The sequence below is a fragment of the Oncorhynchus keta genome, chromosome 14, assembly GCF_023373465.1.
Source record: "Oncorhynchus keta strain PuntledgeMale-10-30-2019 chromosome 14, Oket_V2, whole genome shotgun sequence".
In the NCBI taxonomy this organism is placed as follows: Eukaryota; Metazoa; Chordata; class Actinopteri; order Salmoniformes; family Salmonidae; genus Oncorhynchus; species Oncorhynchus keta.
In genome coordinates this window covers 10,448,862-10,468,713 of record NC_068434.1, presented here as the reverse complement: position 1 = coordinate 10,468,713, position 19,852 = coordinate 10,448,862, and the positions used below count along the sequence as shown (strand labels likewise).

Sequence of the window (19,852 nt, the reverse complement as noted above, 5' to 3'; positions counted from 1 at the left end):
GCTATCTACCCAATGGGATCCATGCGGTGGAGGCCATGTTGGCTGCGGCCAGCATCGGGGCCATCTGGTCGTCCACATCTGTGGACTTTGGAGTCAACGTAAGGATGACCTCGACTGCATCTTATGACACCCTAATCCCCATGTAGTCCACCACGACACCCTATTCCCCATCCAGTCCACCACTTTTGACCACGGAAGTGAGGGAGGGGGTATAAGAGGGTCTAGGTCAGCAGTCATGGTTAATGGGCAGGTGAGGGTTTCCTCTAATTTAGGATTAGTACTTTGTTCGTCTTGCTAATGGCTCCTGGGGGGGGGAGGGGTGTTAGCTCTGTCATGGCCCCTAGTTGGATATACAGTACTTTTGGGACTGTCTCTGAATGATCTTTTACTGCCCCCTTGTGGCAAAAAGAGATTATTTCAACACCAAGCAGTGTAGCACATCAGCATCGTCAAAATGCACGTTAGATATGGCTTGTATGTAATACTAAAGAGAGAGTCTTGTCTATTTGTAGTGTTGCACTGCCGTTTCTGATTATTTGGATCACAGTTCCCAAGCTGACTGTGGAATAGGAATTTCCAGGTGAACAAGGAAGAGAACTTGTTGATAATATCAAGAAGAAATTACTAGTTTGCAAACAGGGAGAACAATATCCCACACAGGAGCAGAGAATGTCTAGTTGGCCTTCTCTGAGGAGAACATTTTAAAATCTTATTTCAAAATAGTTTAAGCTAATTTACTTTAAATTTATAATTTTAAAAACGTCATGCTTTGTCGAGAACAGTAGAAATGGCCCCAGTCATTATCACATTGGTTGCTGTAGCTTCGGTCACCTCAGGCGATCTACAAACACACAGCCTATTAGCTATACGATTAGCCGCTACCCATTAACTCTGCACCAGGATTAAAAACTATAATTGAATAAGTTCACAGGGATCTGTTAGCAGTTTTAAAAAAAAGTTTTAATTGCAAAACTTTTTTTTCATTTACTAGTTCTACAGCTAATATTTCTGCACATTTTGCCGTAGATAATATCTTAACATGGCATAAGCTGAGTGAGAGTAACTAATAAATCTGTGGGGGCACCCTGGAGGTCAAGGGGCACCCCGTGCCGAGTTATGAATTTTTCCATGATAGCTGGCTAGACTAATTTGACCAATCTACATTTAAAAAAAAAAAGTTCTTTTTTTTACTATCTAATTGGGGTGACTTTTCTTTGAGTGACAGATAACACGTGGGGAAATACTGGTGCACGTTGTGTATTCTACTATTCTAACTGTCAACAGGAAGTTGAAAACCAGACTTATTTCCTCATGTATCTACGGCTCAGTTGGTACTGTATGTATGCTCCGTGCTCATTAGAAACCCTTTGTGACTAATGTCCATACTGAGGACCACATTAAACTCAGTGTGACTGTAAAGTCCACATTAGAAACTAGTAGAAACCAGTGTAATCAATGTCATCCTCTGGGATTCTTTTTTCATTTTACGTTTAACTGTATGAATAGTTTTTCCCAAAAGTGTATCCATTGTCTCTGTGCTCTCTCTGTCTCTCAGGGTGTGTTGGACAGGTTCTCTCAGATCCAGCCAAAACTCATCTTCTCAGTTGCAGCGGTGGTGTACAACGGCAAACAGCACGACCACATGGAGAAACTACACAGTGTGGTCAAAGGTAGCGCAATACCTTGTTTCTGGGTCCTTTTGTGTGTGTGTGGTTAGTTAGTATTGGGGTGTGTATAATGTCACTACCACGGTCTGTTCATAGGACTGCCCGATCTCCAGAAGGTGGTTGTCATTCCCTACGTACGAAGCAAACAAGACACTGATCTTTCCAGGATCCCTAATAGGTGTGTATTTCTGACTGAGTCAGTTTGACCCTTTTATGGGCGCTGGTCAAACGTAGTGCTCTAATATAGGACACGAGGTGCAGTTTGGGACGTACTTTCTGTGTTTTCTCGTTTACCTAATGTGAAGTGTTTGTGGTATGTTAATTTCCTTCAATATAACTAATACTCTTGCAGTCTCTCCTACTTTGGCTAAACATTTATCTGAGTTGTCTCTTTTTAACCTCTTCCTGTTTTTACTCTTTTACCATGTCTACATCTCTTCTTTTTCCCTCCCTCCCTCCCTCCCTCCCAGTGTGTATCTGGATGACTTTTTGGCCACAGGGAAGGAGGGGGACCAGGCCCCTCAGCTAGAGTTTGAGCAGCTGCCCTTCTCTCACCCCCTGTTTATCATGTACTCCTCTGGGACCACTGGATCCCCCAAGTGTATGGTGCACTCGGCAGGGGTAAGATACAGCTGTCTCTCTGATACCCACGCACACATATGGCTGCTGGGTCAGACCTCATCTGTACACACTTCTGTCACCCACATCACACTGAACTCCAACAGACATTGGAACACAAAGTAGGATTCCGAAAATAATTAACATTCCAGCAGAAATGCCAAACCAAAGAAACTATCCTGCATTGTTGGGTGCATCACAGTGTTACTTTTTAAAACCGTTATTATTTCTAAATTAAAACAACATTCAAACAACATCCTTGCTACAAATTAGGCCACAACACTGCCCTGTTTTCTTCCACCAGATGGCAGCAACTGTCCATCAGACAAACTTTTCCCTTTTTTATTTTTTTTGGTATGTTTGTCACATAAAGGCCTGTTTTTATAGAGGTGTATTAATCTATGTTTTTATTAGGGAAATAAATTGTAGACCACCATTTTAAATGGATGAAATAAGGCTTGAGCACATTAATGTGGATGTTTTTAGTTATGGTGAGCTGTTTAAAAACACTGGAGTGTACTGTATGTCTAATTCACAATCATTTAGCCTTCAAGGGGCAAAACAATTGACATTTCCTACCCCCCCCACTAAGTTCACTTGTTAGTTCAGACATCCGTGTGTGTGTGTGTTTGAGGGTTTCGACACCACTTTTAGCTTCTCTCGGTCTCCCTCTCTCTGCGTCTTTTCTTCCATTGTACAATTTCCTCTTCGTTCTCTCTCGCTCTCTTTCCCTCCTCTCCACTCCTTCTCCGGATAATTAGATAGTGATGCGGCATTCGACTCTGGTGGTGCCCGCCAGCACAGGCAATTAAACTGGCACTAGAGGCACCTTGTTAGGCTTTGTTAGGAATGCTGTCAAACCCAAACATCGCCCGCTATGGAAACAAGGGAAGAGGCATGGCATCTCTCTCACAAATCAGCCATCGGAGCACGCTCTCCGCATACACTTCTCATCCCGCTCTCCTCATCTCGTAATTACTTAACCCCCCCCCCCGGCTCCAACGGCCCTGGCACTCAGTCACTTAAACGCCAAAAGTCCCTCTGCCAATGCACACTTAGATTAGAGACAGAGGGGTCCCGTTGTGTCAGGGATGTCAACTTTTTTTCTTTATTTTTTTCTTCCTCAGACATAAGGACAATGTTGAGGGCTGCACTGACAAATGATTAGCTAGCCTATTTTCCCAGACTGGGACATTTAGGCTACACACACTGAAAAATATAATTAAAAAAAATAAAAAATCAAAATGTCCATAATTTGACAACGCTGTTTAAACAACAATCTTTGTTTTAAGGAAAAGGCTTTGAAGTGTTTGTCAAAAAAGATATATGGATGTTCAGGAAAGGACAATCAACATGTCAAAACACTCCGGCCATCTCGGTTGGACGCACGTGGTATGTTTTTTGTAGTGGAGAAGTGAACTAGCATTTTAGCTGAGGGAGGCCCTGGACTGAGAGGCACGTCGTGAGCTGAGCCAAGCTGGGCCTGTAGAGGGCTGATCTACTGTAGGGTCAGTTTAGCCTTTTAGATCATAATGAACCAGATGATATGGACAAGAGATACCTCATTCTAGATTATTTCTTCACATTCCCAGTGGGTCATAAGTTTACATACTTGCAATTAGTATTTGGTAGCATTGCCTTTAAATTGTTTTACTTGGGTCAAATGTTTTGGGTAGCCTTCCACAAGCTTCCCACAATAAGTTGGGTTAATTTTGGCCTATTCCTCCTTACAGAGCTGGTGTAACTGAGTCATGTTTGTAGGCCTCCTTGCTCGCACACACTTTTTCAGTTCTGCCCACAAGTTCAATATAATTTAGGTCAGGGCTTTGTTATGGCCACTCCAATACCTTGACTTTGTTGTCCTTAAGCCATTTTGCCACAACTTTGGAAGTATGCTTGGGGTCATTGTCCATTTGGAAGACTCATTTTGCGATCAAGATTTAACTTCCTGCCTTATGTCTTGGGATGTTGCTTCAAAATATCCACAATCTATTTTGTGAAATACACCAGTCCCTCCTGCAGAAAAGCAACCCACAACATGTTGCTGCCACCCCCTTGCTTCACAGTTGTGTCATGACGTTGGCCTGGCGGTAGGTTTATGACAGTCGTAAATATCCCCCCCGTCCTCTCTCTACCCTACTGAGGTTACATTTTCAAACCCTTTGGTTAATATAGGGATTCTGGGAACATCAGAAGGTGGGGGGAAATGAACAATATTCTGGTAATCCGACCAATTGAACATATGCGGTGGTACTTAATGAATATAATGTCAGTTCGGTTGTCATCTGAGACATTCTCATCAATGATAGGATGACATAAACTCTACAGTGGACAGTCTGCACATTGTATTTATTGGGTTCACATGGAATTGTTGTTCAATTGGTGAAGAGATTTAATTTTAGCTTCCAAATGAGAGATTTGGGTTTTCATAAGTTTAGGGCTCTGCTCAATCAGTGGCCCGCCCCTGTGAAGAGACATGGGTTAACTTTTCAAACACGCCCTCCTCTCCCTTCCTATATAAAGCCTTGACGACAATAAACCTCCGAGGATGACGGTCTAATGCCAGAATGGTTCAGATGATAACTACAGAACGAAGCCAACATCAGCGTGAGCTTTGGTTGTGAATGGTATGAACTTTGAACTCTTATTCACTACAGAAGTGATACCTCCCAGCCGTTGAGTAAGCAACAGCAGCTGCAAATGAGGGTTAGGAAGGAACAGACAAGAGTATCCCATCTATCACACAACAATGTTAGTACAACGTATCCAATTGACCACCAGAGACATTCTTCAAAGTACTCGGTTTGGCAATACGACCTTCCATCTACCACCAACCTACTGAAGCGCAGCTCAGAGTAAATATTTATTGCATCTTCCTTTTCCAAATGGGCGGTAATTTAGAATGCATAAGATACTGTATTTACGAAAGCACAGCTTCTTCCTTTGTTACTCAGTCTTCCCGCTCTTTCACTCAAACCCAGCCCCTTTTCTTTTGTGTACCAAGCTGTCATATCTGTTACGCCCGCTAGGGACGTTTTCCTTTATGACGTAATTTGTAATCAAGTTATGATTAATTATTTGTATGTGTGTTTAGTTAGGTATTTAGCAAATAATTAAACCCAATTTTGTATTGCTGATTCAACTTGTTAGCCAGGGTTCGTGCAGATATCTGAAAGTTGTAAATTCTTAGTTGAGACTGAATTAAGATGACGATTAATATCGACTGCTATTGATGTAAAATATTACTACGTCTTTAAGTTTATTCGGAAGATAACAGCTCTAAATATTTCGGTGTGCCCCGACTCTAGTTAATTACATTTACATGATTAGCTCAATCGGTTAATATTAATTACAGAGAAATTATTTTATAGAATAGCATGTCATATCACTTAATCCGGCATAGCCAAAGACGCAACAGTTGGGATGGTGTTCTTTGGCTTGCGAGCCTCCCCACTTTTCCTCCAAACATAACGATGGTCATTATGGCCAAACAGTTCTATTTTTGTTTCATCAAACCAGAGGACAATTCCCCAAAAAGTACAATCTTTGCCCCCATGTGCAGTTGCAAAATGTATTCTGGCTTTGTTATGGCAGTTTTGGAGCAGTGGTTTCTTCCTTGCTGAGCGGCCTTTCAGGTTATGTCGAAATAGGACTCGTTTTTACTGTGTATTGTGATACTTTTGTACCGGTTTCCTCCAGCATCTTCTCAAGGTCCTTTGCTGTTGTTCTCGGATTGATTTGCACTTTTCGCACCAAAGTACATTCATCTCCAGGAGACAACGTGTCTCCTTCCTGAGCGGTATGACAGCTGCGTGGTCCCATGGTGTTTATACTTGCGTACTATTGTTTGTACAGATGAATGTGGTACCTTCAGGCGTTTGGAAATTGCTCCCAAGGATGAACCAGACTTGTGGAGGTCTCACAATTTTTTTTTTTGAGGTCTTGGCTGATTTTTCTTTTGATTTTCCCATGACGTCAAGCAAAGAGGCACTGAGTTTGAAGGTAGGCCTTGAAATACATCCACAGGTACACCTCCAATTGACAGTTAGCCTTTCAGAAGCTTCTAAAGCTGTGACAATTTTCTGGACATTTCCAAGCTGTTTAAAGGCACAGTCAACTTAGTGTATGTAAACATCTGACTCACTGGAATTGTGATACAGCAAATTATAAGTGTAATAATCTGTCTGTAAAAAATTATTGGAAAAATTACTTGTCATGCACAAAGTAGATGTCCTAACCGACTTTCCAAAACTATAGTTTGTTAACAAGAATTTTGTGGAATGTTTGAAAAATGAGTTTTAATGACTCTAATCTATGTAAACTTCCGACTTCAACTGTAGGTGTCATCTAAAATCGTGTGCGTATTTGGTTGATGATGGACGGACCTGTTCCGGTCCAGCCACAGTAGTCAGATGAAGCTAGCCAGCTGCTTATAACGTTAGCTTGGGGCAACAGGGTTAGGTAGCTGGCAAGCTTCTTTAGTTTGTTATTTAGCTTAGGGCTGTACCTGACTTTAAAAATCTATATATTAATCAACCGACAGTCTGACCAATTGATTGGTTGAGAGAACAATTTTCAAATGTGTATTTTTCCATACAGTTCATTCCTAAATTCAGACCCATTTTTTCCACATTTGTTACGTTACAGCCTTATTCTAATATATATATATATATATGTCCTCGTCAATATACATCCAATACCCCATAATGACAAAGCGAAAACAGGTTTTTAGACATGTTTGACTTAACTATTCTGACCCTGAGCTCAGTTGCATCCTGTTTACATTGATCAGATGTTTATTTAGCTTGCTTTCAATCCACCTGTGTTAAATTTAATTGATTGGAAAGGCACACAACCATGAGGTCAAAGGAATTGTCCGTAGAGCTCAGAGACAGGATTGTGCCGAGGCACATCCCTACAGTGAAGCATCATGCTGTGGGGATGTTTTTCTGCGGAAGGGACTGGGTGACCAGGATCCAGGGTAAGATGAACGAAGCAAAGTACAGAGATCCTTGATGAAAAGCTGCTCCAGAGCAATCAGGACCTCACTGTTTGATTAAAATAACTAAGACAAACATGACTCGGGAGCCAGAGGTCAAGATAACCAGAAGGGGGGGAAAATATATCTCTCTGTCGCTCGTCATGTTAACTCTGTCTCTCTCCTCCCCCGTAGGGGACGCTTATCCAGCATCTAAAAGAGCACGTTCTCCATGGCAACGTGACCAGCAGTGATGTCGTCATCTACTACACCACGGTGAGTCATCTTGTCAGCTCAAAACGTCTTCCTGTCGTCGCTAAAACCACAAGTTGACAAAACATCCCATTATAACCTGATCAAGTTGTCAACACAAAACGTCCCAATGACCCCCCCCCAAAAAAAAAAAACATAGAAGGGTAGCAAATGTTTCTTTTACAGAACAGGCTCATTCACGTACGTCACACACACCACAAATATGCTCTCTTTTGCATTCCTACCATGGGCCTATGAGGGTGGGAAGCCTGGATGTTTCCTGACGGTCCCTTCCCCTCTTGTTTCCAACAGACGGGCTGGATGATGTGGAACTGGCTGGTGACGTCGCTGGCCATAGGGGCCTCTGTGGTTCTGTACGACGGCTCACCTCTCATGCCCACACCCAACGTCCTCTGGGACCTTGTGGACCAATTGGGGTGAGTCTAATCTTTACCAACTTCCCTAACTAAATACGTCTGTTGGGAAAATAGGGGATACGAGCGAACAATTCTTCTGATGTGCTGTGTTTTTTTTCCACGGGGAGGTCTGCACCTGGCATCTATCACATTATGGATAGGGTTCATCAGGCCCATAGGGCAAGAGACGATTAACAATCCACATAGCAGGGCCTTGCCATTCGCATTATATCAAACATCTCAACACTTCCCACCCTGAACCAAATCCAGTAGCCGTTCAGAGATTGGGGGAGGAAGGATGACTGTTTTAAGGATGGCATTACCTAGACCAGTGTTTCCCAACCCAGTCCTCAGGGCCTGCCCAACATTCAACAAGATTTCAATGATGTACAAATGTCTGTTCTGTTAGTTCTATTCTGCCACAAGCTCACTTGATTCATGATTTAGTTGATTAGATAAATTGGGTGTGATCATGCTGAAAAGGCCCATAGGGGGAATGGCTCGGGGGGCGTGACGTTGGTAAGCACTAACTTACTGCATGTAGCAGTCCACTCAGGTCCCCAGTGTCTGCACCAGTGCCCTCTAGGTTGAGCTTCCCCAATCCTAACTTTAACCATTAGTAGGGAAATGATTCAACTGACCATGCTCTGCAATCTAGGGCAAACTTCACCCTGGAGCGAAGAGGGAAGGTGGGCTGTTAGCTGGCAGTTACCGTGGAGACTGACAAGCCTGTAAACCAAATGGGAGGTGTGGTGGGTGACATTTATTTAAACGATGTTAAGAGTGGGATGAAAACAACTTGGATTCCACTAGGCTGCAGGCAAGATTATTTTGGGTTTTATCGATTCATCCTTGGGAATCATTCCTCGTCTAGGTATATGTAATAGTAGTCGCCTGTTGAGACTCCTCAGAACACGTGTGTGTGTGTGTGTGTGTACACACCTAATCCTGTGTCTTGGCTGGGATGAAGCGGCCCCTTGTTTTCTCATTGTGTTCCCACCACTGTGGGACAAAAAAAACTGTCATAAAAATATCTAGTTGTAGCAGCCACTGGTGTACTGCAGGACGTTCAGGCCGATGCACACAAACCTATTTGATGTACATACAGCCTGTATGAAACATCCTCACACTCGTAGTTTATACATCATTATTATACATATCAAATTAATCCCTAGTCTGCTGTATCTTTAGTGAGGGACCACTAGACTCTGGGGGTTAATCCAGACTTCTTTAGTGAGGGACCACTAGACTCTGGGGGTTAATCCAGACTTCTTTAGTGAGGGACCACTAGACTCTGGGGGTTAATCCAGACTTCTTTAGTGAGGGACCACTAGACTCTGGGGGTTAATCCAGACTTCTTTAGTGAGGGACCACTAGACTCTGGGGGTTAATCCAGACTTCTTTAGTGAGGGACCACTAGACTCTGGGGGTTAATCCAGACTTCTTTAGTGAGGGACCACTAGACTCTGTGGGGTTAATCCAGACATTTTGGCTGCTCTTCATCCCACCTTCCTCTGTTCTTTCTCTTCTGCATCCATCTATATTCCTCATGAGTGTGTTGTGTTTTCCTGATTATGGTTGTCCAAAGAGGTATCTCACATTGTGGTCGTCTGAGTGTTCAACACTCAATCTTGCTGCTGCTTTCCAGCATTTTAACAACAACAAAAATGAAAAAATAACCTTTTTTATTTAGGCAGGGTGACTCATTGAGACCAATGTCTATTTTTCAAGGGAGCAAATGGTTTAAAATATTAACTAGGCAAGTCTTAAGAACACATTCTTATTTACAATGGCCTAGGAACAGTGGGTTAACTGCCTTGTTCAGGGGCAGAAGGACAGATTTTTAACTTGTCAGCTCGGGGATTTGATCTAGCAACCTTTCGGTTACTGGCCCAACGCTCTTGCATGACAAGACCATCAGCAATTAGGTCCTCTACCAACAATCTGTATTGGTGGCTGGCATGTGAGAGCCACGTTTTCCTTGCAGATGAAATCACAACGTGTCATCTTTTTTGACTAACATTCTACTAACCTTATCGTTGAGTTACTTTCACGAGCAAAGTTGATCTCGAGTCGAATCCCAAATGTTAGCTCTCTCGCTCTGTTCCCTCCCTGTTCTCCCCATCCTGCTTTGTGACCTGCTGGTAGAAGGTTGTTTGGGGATTGTCTGAAGGTTGTCAATGGGTTCTCTGATACATGGTGCTTGTCTGAGGAATTGAGAGAGCAGGAGGAGACCTCTAGGAGGAGCTCACACTACATAAATGGCTGATCATCGATTCCCTATGGAAGAAACATGGACAGAGACTGTGGACAGAGACTGTGGACAGAGACTGTGGACAGAGACTGTGGACAGAGACTGTGGACAGAGACTGTTCAGCTGTGCAAAAAGATCCTGATGAAGCACTCATTCAGGCAGCCCACTCTAAAAACAATCCCCTTTTTTAATATCTCTCCCATTGAATGGTGGAAGTAGATGGTAAAACAGGGTCGATACATGCGATTGTCTTCCTCTTGTATTCTACCTGAATGAGAAAAGAAGGGCGGGAGCGTGTAGTCGAGGACAAAGGAGAGTTGTTCCTCTTCGGCAGAGTCCGAAGACTTTGGGTCCTATTGTGTCTCTGACTATGAATGGGCGACATACGCCTAAATAGAAACTGATAATTGTGCACGACTTCAGTATTACTTACTGAAACTGTTACACTAAGGTTTTTATTCTTTAATTTTGGTTTTACTGTAGTACTGTAGCCCACTCCCGATCAGTCATGTTGTACAGTGCCTGAGTGGCCCAACGGTCTAAGAGAAATGCATAACAGTGTCTTGCTACAGATGCTGGTTCAATACCGTGCTGGCCTTGACCGGGAAACCCATGAGACTGTCGATTTTTGGTTTCTCTCCCTCTAAAAACAAAAATTATTCTAAATAACAAACGGGCTATATTTACAAATTAGTAACCATGTCAAAAATGGCCTTTTTCTCACTCGTTGTATGTTAGTTGAAAACCAAATCATCTCCAAAAATATATTTTTTAAACAAAGATTTATTATTCATTTAGAATTATATAAAAGCCTGTTGGATATTCTCACAGATCTGTTATTAGCAGAACAATATGTATTGGTCATGGCTCCCGAGTGGCGCACAATGGGATTGCCTTGCAGTTCTCCAGCTGTATCCACTGAAAGTGCTCAAGGTTCAGGGCACGGGATGGTCTTCAGAGCCGCGCACAGAAGACGTACCTAGCCCATGGGGAAGGACCCCCACCCCGCCACAATAGCAACGCTTTAAAGGGCATTAATAATGGCGCTGACTAAGGAAACGTTCCCTCTGTTCTTAGTGCCAGTCTGCACATTCAAACTAAAACAATATAACTAATAATGGCATCTTTATGCTTTAATAAAATAATGATAAAAATAGTCTTTCAAAATGCTGATGTTTATTTAGTTATGGATCCATAATGAATTACTATGGGAATAAACAGCACTGAATTACAGAAATATCCTCCAATCCTCTATGTAATTATTGGCGGAGAGTCAAGTCATATTTTTCGATATACTGTAGGCCTACCGTAGGTGAGACGAGTCTCTCTAGTGTTGCGTAATGTGCTGTTAAAAGTGGTGTAGGTCTTATTTAATTAAAGAGCATATTGAAGTCAGAAGCAATATGATTTATTTAACTACATTCTACATCGTCTAAATAATAGTAAAGACATCAAAACTATGACATATTTATTTCACCTTTATTTAACCAGGTCGTTAAGTTGAGAAGAAGTTCTCATTTACAAATATGGAATCAGTTAAGAACAAATTCCTATTTACAAGGACAGCCTAGTCCCCCCTCCGTTGGTAAATTGAGCCCCGGTCTCCCGTGTGCTCGCAATCCTTATTACAGCCATTATCGAAGGCTACCAAATGCTTTTCAAAGATGCCCTCTGGTGGTCAAACTAGCACTCACTAGCATTAATGGTACCGGTGGTTCACGCCGTAAATAACGTGCCATAGAATTCTGCGGCACTGGTCCAGCTACGCCTCAACTTTTAGAGGAGCAAAAACCGTATCATGTCCTAATGAGGTGACAGGTGTGTTGTTGGCATATACACTGCATGGTCTTAAAATTGAGTGTAAGCTAGTAATGATATTTAAATACACACAATTTAAAAAATCCATTTGAGTCTTACTGCTTAAGGCAACTATTTGGCCAATATTAAGGGCTCAATATAGTTTGTTCTATTGATGGTTTGTTGTTTAAACATCATGGCTCATAGCTCTCCCAGGGGCATTGATGTGCAGTGAGTGTGCGAAATGCACTCTACACATTTTAAATATTATTATTGATGTGTACAGCTGGGTGTTTAGTGAAGCGAACAGCGCCATCTAAAGGTTACAGGTGAAAGGTCCGGCCCAAACACAGCTGGCTTTATATCATTATTCTGCCATAAAAAAAGAAAAAAAAGAACTACCTTCTGCCCATAAAATATCCAAATAAATGTTTGATAATGTATCGCTGCTTTTAGCTAATATTACTATATTCAGTGCCTTCGGGGGGTATTCAGAGCCCTTGACTTTTGCCACATTTTGTTGTTCCTGATTTAAAAGTAAATTAAATTTGAGATTTTTGTTTTCTTCACTGGTTTCCACACAATACCTCATGTCAAAGTGGAATTATGTTTCAAGATTATTATTTTTTTTTACAAATTTAATAAAAAATGAAAAGCTGAAATGTCTTAAGTATTCAACCCCTTTTGTTATGGCAAGCCAAAATAAGTTCAGTAAACATTTTCTTAACCATTGTCATAATAGTGATGTAACAGTTTTATATTAACTACCCCAGCTCTAAGGTCCACTCTGACATATGTCTTAATCCATTCCTTATGTACATGTTGTTAAAACTGTTTGATATTACTGCACTGTCGGAGTTGGAAGCATATTGCTACACATCTGCTGAACACGTGTATGTGACCAACACATTTGATTTGTCTTTGTTTTGTAACATTTTCCCTTTGTCATTATGTGGCTGGTAGATGGTTGAGGGGGGGGGGGAAACTCTGTTTCATCCATTTTGAATTCAGGCTGTAACATAATAAATTGTGGAATAAGTCAAGGGGTACCTATACTGTTGATATCATGGATGATCAGTTCTTGCATCCATAGCTCTGTCTATGAATTTGAGTGGTTACATTTTGTCCATCCCCATCCCTCAGCTTTTTACCAAAATAGGGGCAGATATTTTTGGAAAACTAGATGAATCTGATTACAATATTTTTGCTGGTATTGTACCTGATTAGTTAGATTTTGTTATCAGATTACATGTAGTCAGTTACTCCCCAATCCTGTCTGTATGGAGGAACGGTCTAAGATCCTTCACAATGTTTTCCAACTAATAACACATTATAGAAAAGGGCTGTGCCATTATCCTCGCAAGGAGAGGAATTGAAAACGGGTGTCAAATGTTTACCCCAATTTTTTCGTTTTTATTGTTGAAAAAAACAATTACTTGTTAAACCAAAAACATTAAACAATTATATTAGTACAAGTTAAAATAATCTCAAGCTTTTTTCATACAATATAGCTCAGTATTTTATACATTAATTTTTGCTCTTTTATCAAGTGTCAATCATTTCTGGCCCCTCAATGTGTGATACTGGCTGGTCTAATGAGGTAGGTAGGTATGGGGATGAGGTAGGTAAATTGGGCGGGCTATTTACCGATGGACTGTGTACAGCTGCAGCGATCGGTTAGCTGCTCAGACTGGCTGGTCTAATGATACAAATGAACAGTCACATGAGACATTGTAGGAAAAGCATTAAAGGTCCAATGCAGCCGTTTTTATCTCGATATCAAATCATTTCTTGGTAACGATTTTAAGTACCGTACTGTATTTGGTATTTCATTAGGATCCCCATCAGCTACTCTTCCTGGGGTCCACACAAAACATGAACCATAATACAGAACATTAATAGACAACAGCTCAAGGACAGAACTACGTACATTTTGGAAAGTGACAAAAACACAGCCTACATATCAATACAAACTATCTAGGTCAAATAGGGGAGAGACGTTGTGGTGAGGTGTTGCTTGGTCTGTCTTTTTAAACCAGGTTTGCTGTTCACTTGAGCAATATGAGATGGAGTTCCATGCTATAATGGCTCTATATAGTACTGTACGCTTTCTTGAATTTGATCTGGATTTGGGGATTGTGAAAAGACCGCTGGTGGGACGTGTGTAGTTGACTATGCAAACAATTTCGGATTTGCAACACAATGTTTCTTATAAAAAGAAGTGATGCAGTCACTCTCCACTTAACCAAGAGAGACTGGCATTCATAGTGATTGTTTTCAATTAAAATGGTCAAAAAGGAACAACTTCTCAGCAAAGAGCAATTTCTCAAGCATCAATTTAGCTTGGACTGTCTGAGTGGTCTGAGGGGGAGGGACAACTGAAATGGTGCTGTTATTGACCGAAAGGTTTGGAACTCCTTATTGGTCTATTGACTAATTTACTGTCTGGTGACGTCACCATGGAAGGGGAAAACTGTCCAACCAAATACAGGCTGACAATTCAGGTGGTGTTTTGCAAACAGCTCTTACACTAAAGGGGTATTTTCATAATTTTCACAGTATTGTTTCAACCTCCATATTGTGGAAGTATAAATATATGTAAAACACAGGAAAATCACTTTTCACTGCACTGGGCCTTTTTTAAAGCACAGTTCTGATTTTGACGATGTGTGGTTGAAATGAGTAACGAGCTGTCGCTTGTCTTAAGGCCACTCAACCTTTTCAATGCATGCATCCCTATGGACCCTGGTCTAAAGTACTATATATAGGGAATAGGGTACCATTTGGGGGAAAACTCAGCTGCTCATTTATTTTATCGGGGCTGTGGTGGGCGGGGCAACAGGACAGGGGTGGGACCTCGTCACCTCATCCATACTACAATATTGCTTTGTCATGAACAGGCTCCATCTGAGGCCCCCCCCCCCCAATCGTGTGACCCTCTCACGGCCTTGGTTGTGGGCTTCCATTTACGGGTTATCGATCGCCATCAAGACAGGACAATCACGGTCACCAATCAATGTCTGCTTATTGCTGCGGGTCGTTATGTGGTCCACCTGAACAGAACAAGGACCATTTTATATTATTTTGTGTCTCTTACTGTCACAATAGAAACTGTATACATTTGTTGATTTGGTCAGGTGGTTGTCGTCCAGATTGAGTAGTTTTGTCGATTCAGAGCATTTTTATTTACGCATTCAGAAATGTTGCACTCCCCTGGACCTTTTTCCACATTTTGTTGCAACAACCTGAATTTAAAATGGATTACATTTACATTTTGTCACTGGCCTGCACACTATTCTGTAATGTCAGTGGAATCACTGCTTAGAAAGGGAAATCCGACCGCGTCACGGCTTAGAAAGGGAAATCCGACCGCGTCACTGCTTAGAAAGGGAAATCCGACCGCGTCACGGCTTAGAAAGGGAAATCCGACCGCGTCACGGCTTAGAAAGGGAAATCCGACCGCGTCACGGCTTAGAAAGGGAAATCCGACCGCGTCACGGCTTAGAAAGGGAAATCCGACCGCGTCACGGCTTAGAGAGGGAAATCCGACCGCGTCACGGCTTAGAGAGGGAAATCCGACCGCGTCACGGCTTAGAGAGGGAAATCCGACCGCGTCACGGCTTAGAGAGGGAAATCCGACCGCGTCACGGCTTAGAGAGGGAAATCCGACCGCGTCACGGCTTAGAGAGGGAAATCCGACCGCGTCACGGACACCGTCTGGCTTCCGGACATGTTTAACATCTTCTTCGCTGGCTTTGAGGATAATACAGAGTCATCGACGCGGTCCGCTATCAGGGACTGTGGGCTCTCCTTCTCCGTGGCCGGTGAGTAAGACAGTTTAAGCGTGTTAACCCTCGCAAGGCTGCCGGCCCAGATGGTATCCCTAGCCGCGTCCTCGGAGCATGCGCTGACCAGCTGACTGGTGTGGTTACAGATATATATTCAATCTCTCACTATCCCAGTCTGTCCCCACATGTTTCAAGATGGCCACCATTGTCCCTGTACCTAAGAAAGCAAAGTTAATTGAACTGACTATCACACTGTAGCACTCACCTCTATGTCATCATGAAGTGCTTTGAGAGACTAGTCAAGGATCATATCACCTCCACCCTACCTGACACCCTAGACCCACTCCAATTTGCTTACCGTCCCAATAGGTGCACAGACGATGCAATCGCCACCACACTCCTCTGTCCCATCTGGACAAGAGGAATACCTATGTAAGAATAATAATATAATAATAATATATGCCATTTAGCAGACGCTTTTATCCAAAGCGACTTACAGTCATGTGTGCATACATTCTACGTATGGGTGGTCCCGGGAATCGAACCCACTACCCTGGCGTTACAAGCGCCATGCTCTATCAACTGAGCTACAGAAGTTCATTGACTACAGCTTAGCATTCAACACCATAGTACCCTTCAAGCTCATCAAGCTCGAGGCCCTGGGTCTGAACCCTGCCCTGTGCAAATGGTTCCTGGACTTCCTGATGCTCTCTCTCAACGTCAACAAAACAAAAGAGATGCTCGTGGACTTCAGGAAACCGCAGAGGGAGCATCCCCCCCCATCCACATCGACGGGACAGCAGTGGAGATGGTGGAAAGCTTCAAGTTCCTCGGCGTACACATCACTGACAAACTGAAAGGGTCCACCCACACAGACAGTGTGGTGAAGAAGGCTAAACAGCGCAAAAGGAGGCTAAACGGCGCAACAGGAGGCTGAAGAAATTTGGCTTGGCACCTAAAACTCTCACAAACTTTTACAGATGCACAATTGAGAGCATCTGTCAGGCTGTATCACCGCCTGGTACAGCAACTGCACCGCCCACAACCGCAAAGCTCTCCAGAGGGTGCGGTCTGTTGGAGAACTTAATCCATTCCTTACACCCAACGTAGACGTAAATCGAAGTATGTTACGAAACTGTTACTTGTTAGATATTACTGCAATGTCGGAACTAGAAGCACAAGCATTTCGCTACACCCGCAATAACATGTGTATGTGACCAATAACATCTGCTAAACATGTGTATGTGACCAATAACATCTGTTAAACATGTGTATGTGACCAATAACATCTGTTAAACATGTGTATGTGACCAATAACATCTGCTAAACACGTGTATGTGACCAATAACATCTGCTAAACACGTGTATGTGACCAATAACATCTGCTAAACATGTGTATGTGACCAATAACATCTGCTAAACATGTGTATGTGACCAATAACATCTGCTAAACATGTGTATGTGACCAATAACATCTGCTAAACATGTGTATGTGACCAATAACATCTGCTAAACATGTGTATGTGACCAATGAATTTGATTTTGAGTGTCTTAGCCTTTGTTCTTATTATCCTCTTATCCTTTGTTCTTATTATCCTCTTATCCTTTGTTCTTATCCGTTGTCTTATTTTCCCCACCTTGTTTTGTTTTTCTCTTCTTTAGCATCACTATTTTTGGGACCGGTGCAAAATGGCTGGCCGTTCTGGAGGAGAGGGATCTAAAGCCTGGTGAGTAGACCGACAGAGACCCGCAAGACTAGTGGACAGGTACAGCAACGGTTTTATGTGACTCCGTTGTTAAAGGCACGGCGCTTAACTCCAGGGTCACAAGTTCCAAACTGCTGCTAAATGACATCCTGTATAGCAGCTCATCTGAACCTACCGTCTCCAGGTAACTGCCAGAATAAAGTAAATGCCCATATAAAGAGTCTTAATAGGGCGTTGGGTCACCACAAGCCAGAACATTGCACTGAGATCTGAGACTGAGAAATATGTCGTATGGCTTACATCTTCATGCTAATCAAACCATTCAGTGACCACTCGTGCCCTGTGGATGGAGGCATTGTCATCCTATGGTGGCATAGCCACGGTAGTCAAAATAATGGCCTGCCCAGCATTTTTCCGACATGAACCTAAGCATGATGGGATGTTAACTGCTTCATTAACTCAGGAACCACACCTGTGTGGATGCACCTGCTTTCAATATACTGTACTTTGTATCCCTCGTTTACTTACAGGCTTCCGTTATTTTTGACAGTTACCTGTAGCTCTTAGAAGCTTCACCTTGAGTGTGGCCCAGTGGGATGCTTGTTAAAAGCAAGGTCTGCGCTCCTTGTCACCTCTCCAAGTATTCATTCATTTAAAACTCCCCTCTGCTCTTCAGACGCTGGGTGAGTGCGTTGGAAGAGGAATGATGATGAACTAAATTAGTGGAGAGGCCCATCTCTCCTCCTCCCTCGTTTAAACATGCAGATGAGCTTTAATAGCGGAGATGTATTCTACAGTCGGCTCTAGCGGCTCCACTAATCACAACCCCATCTTTATTCAGTGTGTGTGTAGGCCTAGTGGCTATCTCAGTGGGGAGTTGGTGTGTTGGCATATGCTCCTGGTGAGTCGCTGATATTTTAGGGGATGGGGGATGCTTCCTGGCCCCTCCGGAGGTCCTGTGCCTGGGTTGACATTTTTGACTGACACCTGGTGGCCTGGTGGGGTGTGGCGACTCCTGTGGTGGGCTCAGATCTGGGAGGTACACCCCTCCCAACCAGCCCAGCGGGGAACACTGGCACATAGCCCAACTTCTGTGTGTACGCCGTCCCCGCCTTGCCCTGTTCATCCCAGTCAGTTGTAGTTCTGTGCTGTATGTAGTCTGTTCTGTGTTGTTCTAGATGTCTCTGAGAGATCTGGGCCTATATTCATGAAGTGTCCTAGAGATTTAAAAGGCTAGACTCTCCTCTGTTGAGTACTGGTCTGTCGTCTCATGTCTCTCTCCTTTCTTTCGTTGCAGCGAACACACACGCGCTGCAGACCCTGCACACCATCCTGTCCACGGGCTCTCCCCTGAAGCCCCAGAGCTATGAGTATGTCTACCGCTGCATCAAGAACAATGTGCTGCTGGGCTCCATCTCAGGTGAGACGCACACCATGACACCGTACAACACAAAGCATCTGACGACTCACACTCATATATGTGTTTTACATTTGACACGGTACCAAACCGAGGGGGAGGGAGAGGGAGTCAAGTGGGAAGGGTGGATTGAGGGTCTTGAACCCCCGGTCTCCGTTGGGGAGTATTATATATATATATATATGTGTGTGAGAGATCATCCTTACCACTAGACGACCGGCTCTGAACAAATCACAGCGGGTACGCTCGACTCAATACACTGTAATGGCATTATGTTTGCCAGGTAAAGGAACATGCAGCCTTTTTATCTAGAAGATTCTCAGTACTGCCAGACGACTGGTTGCCTGTCCGTTCGTCCCGATTTTAACTGCACCATTTAATTGGACGTTGCACCCCATATAAAAGCGTCAGGTGTGTATCTGAGGTCAGGTGGAGTCCACGACTCAATCATTCACTCCTGAAGGAAACGACACCTTGTGATGTCCCTGTATGCGTGCTGTCTGTGTCACTTTCCCATCGGGGGCGGCGGGCACAAAGGAATGAGAATTAACACAGTAAGCTATGCCGTTGGGCACGTCTGATCCGCTCAACAGCACTCCTAAAATAACATTATCACTTGAAGCTGCTGCCACTCAAGTCCACCGTGTGCATCTGACAGTGGGAACAACTTCCTGCAAGATTAGTTCTGTCTTAGAAAAAGTTTATTCTCAAGGCAGCCAGGACCCAAAGACTCCAGTCTTCAAGTGGCACATTTTGGCACTCCGGTTGCATTTATACCCACGCAGATCTGTATAACCGACTGGCCTGTTCTACACTGTCCGTTTGTCCCAATGCAGACCGACTGGCCTGTTACACACTGTCCGTTTGTCCCAATGCAGACCGACTGGCCTGTTCTACACTATCCGTTTGTCCCGATGCAGACCGACTGGCCTGTTACACACTGTCCGTTTGTCCCGATG

The 19,852-nt window shown here is 43.3% G+C and overlaps 1 protein-coding gene across 1 annotated transcript in view; it reads left to right on the top strand.

Annotated features, from left to right (window-relative positions):
• Positions 1-19,852, top strand: part of aacs (acetoacetyl-CoA synthetase) — a 44,956-nt gene that overhangs the window by 13,462 nt on the left and 11,642 nt on the right. The window contains exons 5-12 of the mRNA XM_035784811.2: positions 1-98; positions 1,556-1,670; positions 1,764-1,845; positions 2,138-2,288; positions 7,459-7,539; positions 7,828-7,952; positions 17,433-17,497; positions 18,774-18,896. Coding sequence (XP_035640704.1) covers positions 1-98; positions 1,556-1,670; positions 1,764-1,845; positions 2,138-2,288; positions 7,459-7,539; positions 7,828-7,952; positions 17,433-17,497; positions 18,774-18,896 — 840 coding nt within the window. The remainder of the gene's footprint in view (positions 99-1,555; positions 1,671-1,763; positions 1,846-2,137; positions 2,289-7,458; positions 7,540-7,827; positions 7,953-17,432; positions 17,498-18,773; positions 18,897-19,852) is intronic.